The sequence below is a fragment of the Aspergillus luchuensis genome, chromosome 7, assembly GCF_016861625.1.
Source record: "Aspergillus luchuensis IFO 4308 DNA, chromosome 7, nearly complete sequence".
Lineage (NCBI taxonomy): Eukaryota > Fungi > Ascomycota > Eurotiomycetes > Eurotiales > Aspergillaceae > Aspergillus > Aspergillus luchuensis.
This window is the reverse complement of record NC_054855.1, coordinates 1623396-1638737: the sequence shown is the minus strand read 5'-3', so window position 1 is coordinate 1638737 and position 15342 is coordinate 1623396. Positions and strand designations below refer to the sequence as shown.

The following is a 15342-nucleotide window of genomic DNA, read 5'->3' as shown; positions in this document are numbered from 1 at the left end:
AGGGAGGAGGATTGGGGGGAATGAAAAAGGATAAGGTGTGAAGAGAAGTAGATCGATCGGGTGGTGGTCAAGGTGTAGAGTAGTAGGAACTAGCGAAGTGGAGGCAGAAGAGGAGCAGGGGAGGGAAGAAGAGGAATAAGTATAATATGAAGGAGGAGGGGAGGAAAGGTAAAATCGAGGTCTCTTGTGATCAGACAGAAACCTCTCGCGAAGAGAGTTTGAAGTTCAGTATATTGATTGATTGTGATGGAGGACAAGAGCAAGTGACAAGCGGGAGGGGGAGTCCATATATCCTTCGGGGCTGAATCAGGAAACATGCGATGAGGGAGTCCCTGACCAAGTTCAGAATAGTAAGACTGCTTTTCGACCCAGCACGAAAATCTTAGGATGAGTGAATATTTTTTTTTTGTCTTCCAGAAATTAAAATAAAAAATAAAGAAAAAATAATATTCAGATTAAAATCCCAAGAAATAAAAAATGCGAATAAAAATAAAAACACTAACTATAATCATAACCATACTTTCTCTCTGGGACCTGACCCATAACCTACAGACGGACCAACAGCGGCAATCATGAGGAGAACCAGAAAAATAGGCACTAGAAAAAAATATGGGAGAGAAAAAGAAAATAACAAAAATAAAAATAAAAAATAAAATAAGGAAAAAATCAGGAAGAGAAGCAGAGTGAGTGAGCCCAAGAGAAAACACCCCAAAAAAAACCAAAACCAAAAATCCCACCTAATTCCCGTGCCCATGATTTTCCCACGGCCTTCTTTCTTCCCTTCTCCATCGGCCCTAAACAAAGTAGTAGGTAGAACCACAGACCACAGACCCATCGCTCGCACTTCCTCGCTCACTAATCGGCCGTACCCCCCAAAACCACCCAACGAGCATCCGGCGGTCAGCGGAAAAGTCAAAAGACGAGGCGACATTTCTGACTGCTCCCGAGATTAACGAGGAGCGATCATTGGATGCTTCGTTGGGCAGACGTGCAGCTGGCAGGGGAACCTTTGGGACGAGAAGGGTGGATGAATAATCATCGTTCCTGGCTGGTTACTCGCCCAGTGCTTTTGACTAGAGACGAATCATGATCGTGACGCTGCTCGTGTAGTACCCATGATGATTGATCTTATCCCCTGGGTTGGTAAAGGTTGAGGTTATTCACATCGTCAAATGTAGGTACTAACTAGCGGACTAAGGAGGCTAACTAGCGAGAATATTGCTGCTCTGGAAGAATCCCGATGATCGCCTTGCCGGTAGTCTACTATCTACTGTAGTACTTTATTGTAGGCCTAACCTTCTTCATTTTATTTCCCAATTACATCAAAGGAAGCATCACCTTTATCCGTGAGAATATACTTACTATTTACTACCTAATCCATCTAGCAATAGTAGTAGTAGAAACTAGAAAGTAGGAGATACCTACCGACCTTAGTAAGTGAGTATGCTTTTCACCAGACGCGACTCATACATAGTGCAGGATGTGATAGATGATAGGCCGAAGGAATTCGGTGGGATCTTCCCCCCAACTGTCGCATAATTAGAAGAGAATAATAATCAACCCTAACCGCCAAACCTAACCAACAATATCGACAAAGAGCCCTCGCCCGTCAATAACGGCGGCTATATGCCGTTGCCTGTCTCAACTAACCTTAACTTTTGACTTTGGGAATACCAACATCAGTCAATCATCCGGACCGATGGATAGCCGCTCGGGATGAGTTCTCAACTGGGACTCTACTTTTCGTAGATACTACCCTTCCCAGTGAGTGCCGGTCTCCGGGTAAAGAGTGGGTTAGAGACCGGAGTCGTACTAAGTAAGTCCGTAGTAGGAGGAGTAGGGACCATAAGTTTCCATGCTAGTATAGTTAGTTAGATGTCTGTAAGTAGTGTAGTGGGTGCAGAGAGTGGTCGGTATCAGAACCATGGTTAGTATTACGGGTGGGGCCACAAATCGGATATCGAGAGCCTATCGATTCGATCATTCCTGACAGTACGACCCCTCTATCCGATACAGTCGAAACTTCCGTCAATCCATGTGCCTGTCCTTCTCTCTCTGTGTGTCTGTCTGTCGCTCTCTGCCAGTCGCTTATCCCGTAGCAGCCCGAACTCAGGCATGCGATTCCCTTCTCTATCCCTCCCGACAGTAATCGATTGAATCACATCCGGGAACGCAAAACGATTGATTGGTACCTGGGGTCCAGCACACTGGGTTCATGGTTTCAAGCACACACCACACCACAACACATCCCCTCCCTCCCTATTCAACCTCAGGTTCGATGATGATCCCATAATGTACGTACATATGTCGGTGGGTAGGTACCTGAACAACAGGCCCGTTCATCCTACCAGGACCTGAGGAGGGGGGCTCTCTTGGCTCCTCGGTGTTTTGGATTTGGGAAAGATGATGCCCAAAAGAGGAGATCGTCTGTGCGCTCAGTCAGTGTGCATCCATCCCATGATCGACCCCTGGGATAGGGCGAGTCGTGAGTTACAGGACGATACCAAGAATACCAGACAATGAGGCCATACCCCCCTCCCTCCCCCTCATACTTTTTTTTCTTCCGGTGGGAGGAAGAGAGGGCAGGCTGGCTTGGGATCAGATGGACGGACTCGATGTCATACAATACATACGGAACACCATCACCCATCCCACACCCCCGGGCATGAAGCGTATCGCCCTCCAGCCTTCAGTTGCGGGCATGACCAATCATTCGCGCGCGCGACAGTGCGACATCCCTCATGGGCTGAGAGGAAACTATTTCCATTGTGATCATCAGCATTGCACGCCAGAGCGCTGGGAACCAAAAGAGCTCCTGAGGCTGGATCAGGCTGTTGATGCTGATGAAGAAGTACGGAGTGTTTCCTGCTAAGACCGGCTTAGAAGAGAGAATGATCCGATGGGCTAGCATCGCATCCTTCATTGAAGCCTCGTTCTTATCGTAACTCTTATTGTTGGTGTGATATGCCCGTGACAGCAGCCTCTCCCAAGCCTAGATGTTTGCTTTCACTTGCTACCATTATCATTCACCACTACCACAATGCTATACACATGCTTCTATTTTGCTTTTTCCTCTCCATAGCACCTCGATAGAGTACCTAGGAAACCACCACGAATTCATCTCTGGTACCGTTAGGGCCGGCCCGTAGAAGGGGAGATCCATCCAACCCATCCAAAGCAGTTGATCCACAACCAATAACCACAAAGAAAACCAAACCCAGCCAGTCAGTCCACGGGTGGACGACAAAACAAAAACCAAAACAAAAACAAAAGGGCCCTTTTGCCATTTCGGTTTAGACTGGGTCATTGCCTGCCCGCGCGGCCCCCCTTCAATCGGCGCGCGCGCATCGCATGCACACCCGTTCTGTTGCGACACACCCTCACACACTGGCACCCGCACCCGCCCGTGCTTTTCGAACCAATTCCATGACAGATTTACCTGAAATGCACATACCGCACGGAAGCTGCAACTCAGATGCAGAAACAAAAAAAAGCACGGACACACACACTCTCTCTCTTCTCATCGGATTTCATCTTGGACTGGATGCCCTCGAATCAAATACAGATATTAATCAGGTTTACGGTTTGATTGATTTAATTTAATTTCTTTTTGGGGATGATTTGCCGAGCGGGTGTTTTTCTTTGCTTTTTTGTTTCTCGATTCTGGCGTTGATGCCAGGCTCTTAGTAGTTTAGTTTAGTTTACTGTAAGTAAGCAAGTCACTGACTTACCTACCTACCTACCTACCTACCTCTGTGCTTCACTAGTCAGGCAGGTAGGTAGTAAGTAGTCAAGTTAAATTACCTCTTTTGGTATAAGCACCACCCATCAACTTATGGAGCTTAATCCACTTTTGACGGTTCACCTGCATTTTCTTTCTCTTCGTGTGGCGGTTGATACTAGTATCTAAGTAGTACTGTTAGGCTAGCCATATCCACTCACCCTTCTGTTTCGTCCTTAGGTAACCGTCTTACCTAAGTAAGTCAACGGCGGGAGTCACGAGATGGAAGGTCATTCATTCATTTCATTCCACAATTCTATCGACCGAAAAGAAGAATCACAAGGGGAAAAAAAAGAAAACTTAATGTTTGTAATTTTCCCAATTAGGAAGGACACACGGAGTAAATTATCATCAATCAATCGCAGCCTCCATCCCGTCCCTCCCTCCCTCCACCTGTGACTATCACCAGTAACAGAATTCGTCATCCATCTAAGTACTCCGTACGTACTTTCCTATTACTTAACTAAGTAAATACCTACACACAAAACAAAAAGAATAAAAAAGAATAAAAAGATAATTGCCAGTAATTAACCCCAGGTAAGGCATCACTGCTTCTTCCCCCTTTCTTGCACTTTCCTGCGGGGAAACCAAACCGAACCAAACCAATCGATGTCATCGCATCTCGCTCGGATCCTTGGCCGTGCGCACCGCACGATCTGGGTTCTCATGCAGAGACAGGGCGAGTTTGGGTTGAAGCATATGGCCATCCATGGCCAAGGCAAAAAACGGTTTGCGCCTATCTTTGCTTGGCTTGGCAGGAAGGAAGCAGGAGTAGAAAGCAGAAGCTAGAGCTGGAGCTCGAGCTCGAGCTAGACTTCCGAGCTTGGAGGTGGTGATGTGATGTGATCTGAGGCTGTAGTTGGTTGTATTGTGATTTTCTGCAGATAAGGGGTTGAGGTAGATGTGGTATGTGCCTTAACTAGACAATGTGCGTTGCCCTTGGTTTGCCTTGTCTGGGTGTTGCCATATGGCTTTTGGTGTTTCAAAATATGTAGGTAGGGTAGACCTACTAGTAGTAGTGAGTGAATGGGTGAGTAGTACTAGTATGTAGCAAGCTTTCCCATCTTCCATGATTGGCTTAATGCAGTGATGCTACAATACATATCCTCAGACACCTATAGCATCATAACTACTTACTACCTACCACAGTAAATTCACTACGCTCATACTACTACTACTACTACCTGAAGAACCGAATGACGTCCGAGAACCTTCCCCTCCAATTCGGCCGATAGCATGATATCACAGCATCACCTTCCCCCCCCCCCCCCCTCCTCCTCCTCGCAAACCAACGTGTCCTAGTCCCCATGATTCGAGGCATCAATACCCCGAAAATCCTCAATATGTAATCAAAATCTCAAGCAGCGAAGCATAGTACATAGTTACACAACAATGCCTGCGCCGATCCACATCCACCCGCCCCAAAGCAACAACATAACATAACATAACATAGTAGTAGTCTAGTTAGTCCCCGAAATCCTACAGTATGCACAAGGACCGAAGTAGCAACTAGAAAGTCCACTTACTTACCGCCAACTATCTACTATCGATAAGATGAAACAGACCAGAAGAATCCATGACCCACTCCACTGCACTATACTAATTATCTACTAGAATAGTATGTTAGTAGTTAGTCGAATCGGCAAGCAAGTAAAGCAAGCTTGGACGTCGTCACCGACCACTTACTGTGTATGTACGCGGAGGTTTGTTGGTATGTGCGCTGCGTAGTATTAGTGCAACAGAAAGTAGAAGAGAGGTATGAGTCACACTGTCTACGGCTGCCCCTCCTCCGGTTTCTTTTCTCGAAGCTTTACCGGTCTAGATGATTTCCTAATTGGGATGGAATCCATCATCCCCTTGATGACTTGGTGTTTCAGGTTGTTGTTGTTGATGAGCTAGGATGGAGCTGTTATGGGGTTTTGTATGTGTGTTGATGTCATGGGTTGGTTCTGTTGCTTACTCTGTAGGTTTAGCCTTACTGGTCTGTGTTTATGTTATTGGTATACTGTGTAGAGAAGAATGAAGCTATTGTATGGAGTAAGATTGGATGCCACGTTTCACAGGTAGATAGGCAATTTTACCTTGTGGTACGTATAATCAAGGACAAAAAGACGGGATGAGAAGGCATTGAATGTATCGATCATCTCATCTACGCAGCGACTACTACCGATGTGCATTGGTATCGGGTACGCATGGAAATCCCAAAAGCAAAGAGTCAGTCCGTAAGCATGTCATACTTATCCAGGGTCGGCAAAGCAGCGGTGCCCGCTATTCGCGACAATCGCGTGGAACGTGAAATGCAAAAGAAGACAGAGAATGAAAAAGCAATTAACTTGCCCTACATATGCCTTCTGCTGCTGCTGCTGCTGCTGCTGCTGCTGCTGATGCAATGCATGAACTTTGCCGGTGTTCAGATCATCTCATGCACCAAGTGAAGAGGGGACGAAGGAGCAGATTGCATCCGATATCGAGTCAGAAGCAAATCAGTAGTGAACAACAAAGACAAGGGAAGCAAACCCAATCGGATACGAGCCAAAAAGACAACTTGAAACAATACCCTAGAAGCAGTAGTATTCTTTCTTGGTGTCCTTTTTCTTTCTCATTTCTCATTGGGCTAAGGCGAATCCTCATGGTGATTTGGAATTGCAGCAAAGGAGGCGAACATGTACGGTGTGCAGGAGTGGGTGGGAAGGGAAGAGTTGGGTGTGGGTATGGAACCTGACCGTTATTCAACCCGGGGTCCTGGATAGGATCAGGCCGGGGGAAAGGGGGTGGTGGGTGGTCAGCGGCAGACAGACACGTGAATGCAGTCGACAAGTCTAAATCTGATTTCTCATTTCGAAATTTGCCATCAGAACAAGGAGAAGGAGCATCTCGGGCCTGCCGTGACTGGCGACCTGTCCCCATTCCGGGTAATCGCTCGTCTTGCGATGACGATGCCGAGTGGCCATTCTGGCGGTGTACACCAGCCCCGGGTCCAATTGAAAGAGGCGAGAGAAGCGACCGGTGGAGTGGTGCTAATTGAACGGAAATTAATACTTCGCCTCTTGAAGAAATCAGCGCATGCGGGCTGCTATCTAGGGAATTGGCCGTCAGCAATGGGTTGAGTTGATTCTTTTGGCTCTTACAAGGGATCGGATTGGACGTGATGGTGGCTCGACCACAATCATAACCACACTGCTCAGAAGCCAATGGCTTACGGACGATCGACGACGATAGGCTTATTCAGAGAGGATGCATAAATTGTGAGAACATTGTCATACTCGAATTGAAAGAATTAAGAAAGCTCCCGGGTCAGTGGGCCGGTCAGTCTCGTTCTCGAAGATTGGCTTTCTCGGACTCGGTTGCATGATACCATTGTTGCCCAACGAGGCTGCTGATCGTATAAATTTAGTAGTTTGTATTACGAAGCAGGAAGTAGAGGGCGATGAAATGAGGTAATTCTGGGTGCTAAATGACTTGCAGTTGAGAATTGAGGTAGGATAGGATAGTAAGAATAGCATCTACTCTTTAAAATTGGAATAGTTCATTGCTAGGCACCAGAGTTGTAGTCTGTCAGTTCTTAGACACAGAACAAGCAACTTCCAGCAGCAACACCGCCCCAAGTCACGTTTCCCGGCCTGATCTACGGCTTTCCGCCAATCAGCGGTAGGCTGGGCATCCAAAGGAACAAAAGAGCCCTGGTTGACTACTCACCACTACGAAGCAAGTGACTAGTAACTACTAGTAGTATATCAATCTGCGGTATCATCTCCAGTTCCGTCCTCAACTGCAGTGAACAAAAGAAATTAACATAGTGGACCCCGTCGACCATTCTCGAAGACTCTGCCTATCGGATCCCACTTGCATCTTCCCCAGAAAGCTAAACGAGGGGCACCTCATCGGGTAGATACCAAAGTAACTATCTGAACTAAACTAAAGATGCAAAATATCGGTGTTTGAAGGAATGTCGGTCATTGGGCCATTCCCCCCGTAACTGGTCCATCCGAGCCAATTGGCGGTGATGCTTGTCATCAGGCACAGACTGAATGACTGCACCGGTCCGTGATCTGATCGCCTTTTTCTTTTCTTTTTTCTTGCCTTGTACCTTCATCCTGGACATCTATCTAGTACCTAGTTGGTTAGTTAGTGAGTAGGCAGTATGGATATTCCCCATGCATACATACAGACTACGGCTTGTGGCATGTGGCGGTAGGTCGCTAAGGCCCCCCTCCTCCCCTCCTCAATCCCCGGAACAAACATCGTGCCACTGAGACCGCCCCAAGGAGCTTTTATTAATTATCGCCTAAGCAAGGTCCCCCTGCCGGTAGTAGTCGGACGGAGCAAAGATTGTGCGTACAGATATGTACATGTATGTACTCTGTACGTGAGTAGGAGGATTGATGATAGGTGCCAGGACATCCGGTCCCCGGGCCAGGGCAGTAATAGCAAGCCACGAGGCAATGGGAGAGTCGGGACTAACAAACATGAAACAAGACCCCCAGGACAGGTGTTTCAACTCGACTTGCTTAGACTCGACTACTAAACAGCCTGGCTGGCAGCTTCTCGTTGGTGTCCGCAATCTGCATCCGCATCAGCACGGTTCAAGGCATGGCATGGCATGGCATGGAATGGCGGGTGTCGCGTCTCATCGTCGTCCTCCCGGCCGGCCCTGATCGCTCCAACCGGCACAAAGAACGCCCGTGCCATCCCGGAACACGCGGTAAGTAAGAGTTGGGTTAGGTAGAAAGAAAAAGAGGGACTCGGAAAGGGAAAGGGAAAAAAAAAAAGCAGCGTGGCTCGCCTTGGTCCATGCGAACCATATGGGTAAAGCAGCCATTGACAGGGCTAGGATTTTGCAGTGCACCAGCGAGAGACCAGGTACCTCCCCTTAGCTGGTTATCTTCACCGTTAGTCGCTACACTAAAGAGCTAGCTTGCATTGCATTGCATCGGACGCGGATCCACGCTGTGGGGGTCGTCGGCTTTGATCGTCTTCGACCTGACTTCCTGTCAAGTTGGGGGAGTATGACTCACACGTCGGTCTGCCTGTGTCTCCCTCTCTCTGGGGTCGCCATGTGAGGACACAGGGGGGATGGGTACTGCCTGACGCCCCGGACTCACCCTGGGCAGCACGTGTGGCTAGTCTGAAGCAATGTCTGCAGCAGGGAAGTAAGTGAGATGTAGCATACAGTAATCAGAAACAGAAACAGAAAAAATGATATTCATCTCCATTGGTATGCTACCTATGGCTTCACCTCCTCAACACAACAACGTCATCATGTAGAACTACATTTCCAACTGTCATCCCTTACCAACCCATAGGACTTATCCAAGATCGTCAAACGGACTCGTATACACACCGTCTGCAAGTAAACAACATGCTGAACGCATAGGGGTATCTTCATCTGCGACTGGAACACGACATTCCGTAAGGCATCAAACTTTCAAGGCAGGCATTAATTGGCCACTATGTAATGAAATTATTTCCCTCTTATTCTCTGTTTCTTTCTTTCTGCTTTATTTGCTTTTCTTTCCTCTTGCCATTGCCCGTTTCTTGTTCTGTTTGGGGTATCCGTAAAATCCAAGCCAACTTCAATTACAGACTGTAGTAAGGTTAGTGGGTATGAATGTTTTAGAGACGGATGTAGTCCTGTTGTTGCGACACCTCGCCAGTATCTGACTCGGGCGCGATGAGTTGGGGCTCATCCTCATCGAGATCGTCCGAATCAACGTCATCCGTGTCAATCTCATCGTACTCTTCTTCCTCGCTGGATGCGTCAGACTCTTCCGCAAGGCCCGTAGCATCTGTCTTAGAAGCGGCATTTTTCCTGATCTGTCCTGCCCGATCAACATGGGGGAGGCGGCAGCGCTTCTTGTTGCAAACACCCTCATTCGCATAGTCTGGGCATTCGTGAACGTGTCGTTGGTCGCATTCGGCACCTTTTTCGCAATATCCTAAAACCGCAAAGTCCCTGCACACAGGAGCGCCCGGGGTCACACGAACATGGGCATAGCGACATTCGGGGTTGGAGCAGCGCCCTCGCAGGAAATGCACGCAGGCAGGGGATCTGTGGGGCGAGGGCTCATGAGAGAGATCACAACTTATACCTGCATTGCATTGACCAGTCTGGAGGAAGTCCTTGCACATTGCAACCTTGTTCGGGTCGTGAATATAGGGACATGTTGGTCCTTTGTAACAGCTGCCTAAACGTTTGAAGATCCTGATCAGCGTGATCCCGCAGAAGATGAAACAATAATGAGATGGGGGCAAGGGCCACTTAGGGCCTCGTGTAGGGAAAGCATTGGTACCCGTCGTAGTGAATCGCTGGCAAAGCGCGTTCCTCTTCTTGACCGTCATTGGTTTTCTATATTTGAAGTAAGCTTCCAAACTCGCCACATGGACAACACAACCGCCACCTTTTTGATGTAACAGCACCCAAGCGGTGGAGATTTCCGTTCTTGCTCCGGACAAAAGCGACGCCTGCCACTGTCACTCGTTTTGGCGTAGCGTTGGCAGTATTCGGATTATCTATGACCGGTAAGCTAGTTCGCTTGACCAGAGCATCTACAGCGCACGCACCAGACACTCGGATCAGCTTGCCACCACCGCGCGACACCCGAAACGGTATGTCGTTGACGAAAACCTGATACTCCCCTGACGGGTCTGCAGTAGTTGACACCTGAGGAGCCGCGAAGCCCGTAGGATGGACTCTGCCGACGCCCTGTGCGTAATTCATAACTCTCGCCTGCTCGACCTGTGCTCTCTTTTGCGCCTTGGCCTGGCGACTCTCCTCCATCGCCTTCGTCCTCGCTTGTGTCTCTTTGTCGTATATCGAAGTGTTGATGAGCTGCATATGACGATCGCGTTTCACAACCCACTCATTTGGTGTTGCAGATCGCGCCTCACCGTCTGTATCAGTCCCCGTGCCAGCTGGAGTAGCCGATCCAGGTGTACCTGATGTTGCGTTGTTGAGGATGAGGGTACGGTGGCGATGGGGAGCTACATGACGGCCTCGTGAGTAGTGTCGTCCACGATAAGGCGCCCACCCGCGACCTCGGTAGGAAACATGCCGCGAAACGTGTTGGCCTGGAGCTATTTCACTACTGTAGGGAGACTCAGGCTGAGACTGTTGAGTTTTGTGCCTATTGATCTGACCTGGTGGAGGTTAGAGGCCGGCACGGTTGTGGATAGCTAGAATGCGCTTACCAGCAAGCTGGCTGATTTTGGCCATCAGATCCTGATCTTCTGTCATTTTAACCTGAGTAGGTGGCCAAAGCCACGTTAGCAAGTCACTCAAAGTAGAATCTTTCGTCTATACTGGGTAGCTGAATGACAGACGCCGCTGAGTTGTAAGAGATGAGCTTGTGTTGATGATGCGGATGATGAAATGACGAACGCGGTGTGTGGCGGCCGATGGTCACGTGTTCCTGCGCTTTGTACGGATGCCATTGCTGTCTATATTCTGACAATGACTACGGAGTACGGAGTATGTTATGAGATTTTCTACTTCAAACAAAGAAATACTCATTGCTTGAGCGATTCAGCTCGATGATATTGTTCTGTAAAAATGTGTGTTAGATGTCGGGCCTGTCATCTAGGCGCTCATAATATACTATCTAAACAGCCTGTATCAAATCACCCAAACCCCAAAGTAACGCCATGGCCCTTATGCTACATAGGATCCGTATCCTTAGACAACGTTCTCGAACTGTCCTTCATCATTATCTGTCATCATGCCAGAAGGAGTGGCCTCCTCTTCAGAGCCATCCTCGAAGTTGTAATCTCCTGGTGCGAGTTCATCCTTAGCATCATTGTACATCGCATTGGCGTAGTTGCTTTCCCTCGCTTCGGGCTTCAGCTCCCAGGTCATAGCAAAGTCACCAGCTTTGACCAAATGCGCAACCATTTCCAGAGTTTGTTTGAGATAAGCCTCGGGCTGTCGCAGTCTCGCCTTGAGGTTCTTAAATGGCCAGTACTTGTATTCCCTGAAGCACTGGTAGATAAGATCCAACAGTTCGTTTTGAGGCATACGCGTGGTTTTGTTTTCCTGGGCCTTGGGCTTGGCTGGCCTCGTTGCTTGCTGGAATGGAAAATATTTTGTAAGTCAAGTGGAACTAATAAGCACGGCAGAGGAAAACTTACCACAAAAGCACCCTTCTCTCCAGGCAATGCATTGCGCGGCTGGAGCATCTTGCCCGGAATCTTATCGATAAATACAGTCTCACGCTTCGGCTTGAGTGCCTCCAGAGCCTTCTTCTCAGAAAGGCGCCGGAATTCCTCATTTTCGACCGGAAGGCAGTTGAACTCTTCGCTCACGCTCCCCACCAGAGCCGTTTGTTCTGTTGCAATGTAAGCAAGACCTCCTTTGTCGCAGTAACAGGGTACATACTCGGTACAGTTTTTCTAACGTATGGCTCCCATTTCTTCTTGCGCTCCTTCTTCTTCATTTCCCGCTTCATCGACTCATAGAGCGCCGAACGCGCCTCGCCAAAAACCACCATTCGATTCTCATGACCTGGGAGGTCCCTCTCCGTGAAAAGGTACGTATTTTGCGTCAAGTGCGAAACGTTCTCTGAGGTTATCGTTTGCCGTTGCAGTAGGTAGTCTTTAGGAATATCGCGATTGTCTTCTCGTGCGTTTATGCGCAAACTGACCTACAAAGATCACAAAAGTCAGTCCGTGGTAACACAGAAACACAAACCGAGGTCCCTCGACATAGTTCTTCGCAGATGGAGACATACCCGTTTGAGATCATTCTGTGTACCCTCGATCCTCATTGTCCCGATCTGAATTTCCTCGTCGTCATCGCCGGCGCTGTTTGACAGATGCGCCCAATGTTCCCATAGTGACCGGGGCAGCCGTGAAAGCCAGACGCTTTGGTTTGCAGCCGAGAAGTCTAGATCGCCCGCATCCTCATACAAGTCTTCATCCTCGATATCAGCGAGCACCGTATCCTTGCTGTCGGGATCCTGTTTGATGTATGGGTCGGGTTTGATGTATGGTGTCTGGGAATCAGGCTCCTGTTTGACTTGGGGGACCATGGCGCCACACAGCCTAATACTGGAGCGAAAAAAAAAAGTGTTGACTAATAGCCCAACTTTCCGAAGATAGTGAAGCGATCGTAACCGAGGCGTAAGAGAGCGACAAGACAAGGGATTAGATGAGTCCAAAAGAAAGCGTCAGTGACGTACGCGATGTTGAAGCTTCGAATGGGGAAGATGCGTCGCCGCAAGCAAGAAACCCGCCGCCCGAGCGGGTCGTCAAAGGCGGTGGGCAACTTGCGCTTTGAATAGGAAAACATTAACACAATTCCATTCATACTTCTGCCTCAGCGGCCTAGCTTTCAACTTTAACATTAACCTAAAGATTCTTTTGGTTAATTCGCTTTTGCCCAAACTACTAGACACGGCTGTTCCAAGTCAGCCCACACAATATTTGGAAAATCCGTATCCTGAGGCGGTAACCCCCGTGACTAGGAATGTATTTCTTGGAGAGGTACAGGACGGGGTCTTAGTATACCATGAAGGGTCAGAGTACTCAAGCATTAGACAGGAATACCCCATTGTATAATTTTGCTCAAGGTCAGTAGTCAAAGAACGTTACAAATCTCTAAATTAGATGTGCTGCATTGAGTGCTGTGCTTGTAGTCCCTTATCGATAAGCTCCCCAGCTTCACTTCTCCTCCATCGGCATTCCACGCCATATTCCTGACGTACACCACCTCATCAACCCCTCTGCCCATCAAGAGAACACCAACACCACTTCCACCCGCAATTACCCGCCTACTCGAGTACCATAACCCACATCAACCTCACAATCACATACCAGTCTCATAACCACACCCATATGGCCTCCCAAAAAATCACCTCCGCCCTCGCGGAGATCGAATCCTCCGCGAACCCCCAAAACAAGCTGCAGCTCTACAACAACCTCCTCAGCGACATCGTAGCAACATCCACAGAACCCCAGATCTCCAGAGACCTAATCTACTTCCTGGACTCCGTCCTCAGCGAAGACATCAGCATCGTCGCCGCCCGCCCCATCCTCGACTCCTTCATCGCCGTCCTCCGCAAACTCACCCAAGAAACCCAAATCAGCGTCGGTCAACACGCCATCACCCTCCTCCAATCCCGCTCCACCTCCGTCGAAGAACAAGATGCACAGATCCGCGAGCTCCTCGCAGATGCCTACGAAGCCGAAGGCCAGTACACCGACGCTGCGAAAGCCCTGCAGGGCATCCACATCGACAGTTCGCAGCGGCTAGTCTCCGACGCCGCCAAGGTGCGACTATGGATTCGGATCGTGAGATACTACCTCGAGGAGGATGATACCACCAGTGCGGAAGCGTTCTTGAATCGCATAAAGAACCTGCCGAGTAAGATCGAGGATCACGAGTTGAAGCTGCATTTCAAGCTATCCCAGGCTCGTATTCTAGATGCTCGTCGACGCTTTCTCGATGCTAGTCAGGAATACTTCAATGTTAGTCTTGCGGCGGGAGTGGATGAACAGGATCGGCTGCAGGCTTTGGCGGCTGCTATTCGGTGCGCGGTGCTCGCTCCGGCTGGACCGCAGCGGTCTCGGATCCTCGCTACGCTGTATAAGGATGATCGGTCGACGTCGGTGGATGAGTTCGCTATCCTGGAGAAAATGTTCCTGGATCGGTTGCTGAATCCGGAGGAGGTGGCTGCGTTTGCGCAGCGGTTGGCGCCGCATCAGTTGGCTGTGACGGCGGATGGGTCTACCGTGCTGGATAAGGCTGTTGTTGAACACAATTTGGTTGCGGCTAGCAAGCTCTACGAGAATATTACGACTGATGCGTTGGGTGCGATCCTGGGGCTCCAGGGGAGTGGGGACTTCACGGCGGGGGAGAAGGCGGAGGATTATGCGGCGAGGATGGTCGAGCAGGGTCGTTTGAAGGGGAGTATTGATCAGATTGATGGGATAATATACTTTGACGGAGGGAATGCCACTACAGGACAGCATATCCGACAGTGGGATGCTGGAGTGCAGGGTTTAGCTGAAGATGTGGAGAGAGTGGCTACGAGCATCACCAATGCGTTTCCGGTGAGTCCTATTACTTGAGTGCTACTGCGGACTAAAGTGAGCTAACATAAAAGTAGGATTTTGCAGCTGGACAGCCGACAGTGCATTGACGGTATGAAATGATACACCATGAATCAGAAATTAGCTAGCGACATGTTTGCTTCACAGGCGTAATGATAACAAAATGTGCAGAATACATGATACATGATACATGTGGTTGATGGTCGTTAGAAGCGTATGTTATATCGTGCGTCGCATGTAGGTGAAGATCAGGAGCTGTGAGCTGTGTCGGAAACGATGTATCGAGAGGCCCGGATGATTATCAAAATTGGCCATGTCTCAAGCCAGAGGGCAATCCAAATCTGTGTACCCATAGACAATTCCGAGTTGCCTCTTTATGTATGCAAAGAGACAAATCTCATCTGCTGTGGCAGGTAGTAGCATATGCACGCGCAGGGATACAGCGACGTGCCATATAGCTGTGCGCGACACCGCTAAGCGGATGGGTCTGTACCATTTCAGGCACGATGCATAAA

General features: G+C 48.9%; 3 protein-coding genes across 3 annotated transcripts; 1 reads left to right on the top strand and 2 right to left on the bottom strand.

Annotated features, from left to right (window-relative positions):
- Positions 1–9394: 9394 nt before the first annotated feature.
- Positions 9395–11015, bottom strand: AKAW2_70569S (CCCH zinc finger protein; the record flags this gene model as incomplete). The annotated part of the gene is made up of 4 exons (XM_041683165.1): positions 9395–9966; positions 10072–10127; positions 10180–10918; positions 10970–11015. 4 exons carry the CDS (start codon positions 11013–11015, stop codon positions 9395–9397), a joined length of 1413 nt encoding a protein of 470 aa, XP_041547453.1.
- Positions 11016–11453: 438 nt separating this feature from the next.
- On the bottom strand, positions 11454–12804 carry AKAW2_70568S (transcription factor IIF subunit TFG2; the record flags this gene model as incomplete). Its single annotated transcript, XM_041683164.1, has 4 exons — positions 11454–11843; positions 11906–12102; positions 12153–12417; positions 12505–12804. 4 exons carry the CDS (start codon positions 12802–12804, stop codon positions 11454–11456), a joined length of 1152 nt encoding a protein of 383 aa, XP_041547452.1.
- An 805-nt stretch (positions 12805–13609) lies between these two features.
- On the top strand, positions 13610–14916 carry AKAW2_70567A (uncharacterized protein; the record flags this gene model as incomplete). The annotated part of the gene is made up of 2 exons (XM_041683163.1): positions 13610–14827; positions 14884–14916. 2 exons carry the CDS (start codon positions 13610–13612, stop codon positions 14914–14916), a joined length of 1251 nt encoding a protein of 416 aa, XP_041547451.1.
- Positions 14917–15342: the final 426 nt, after the last annotated feature.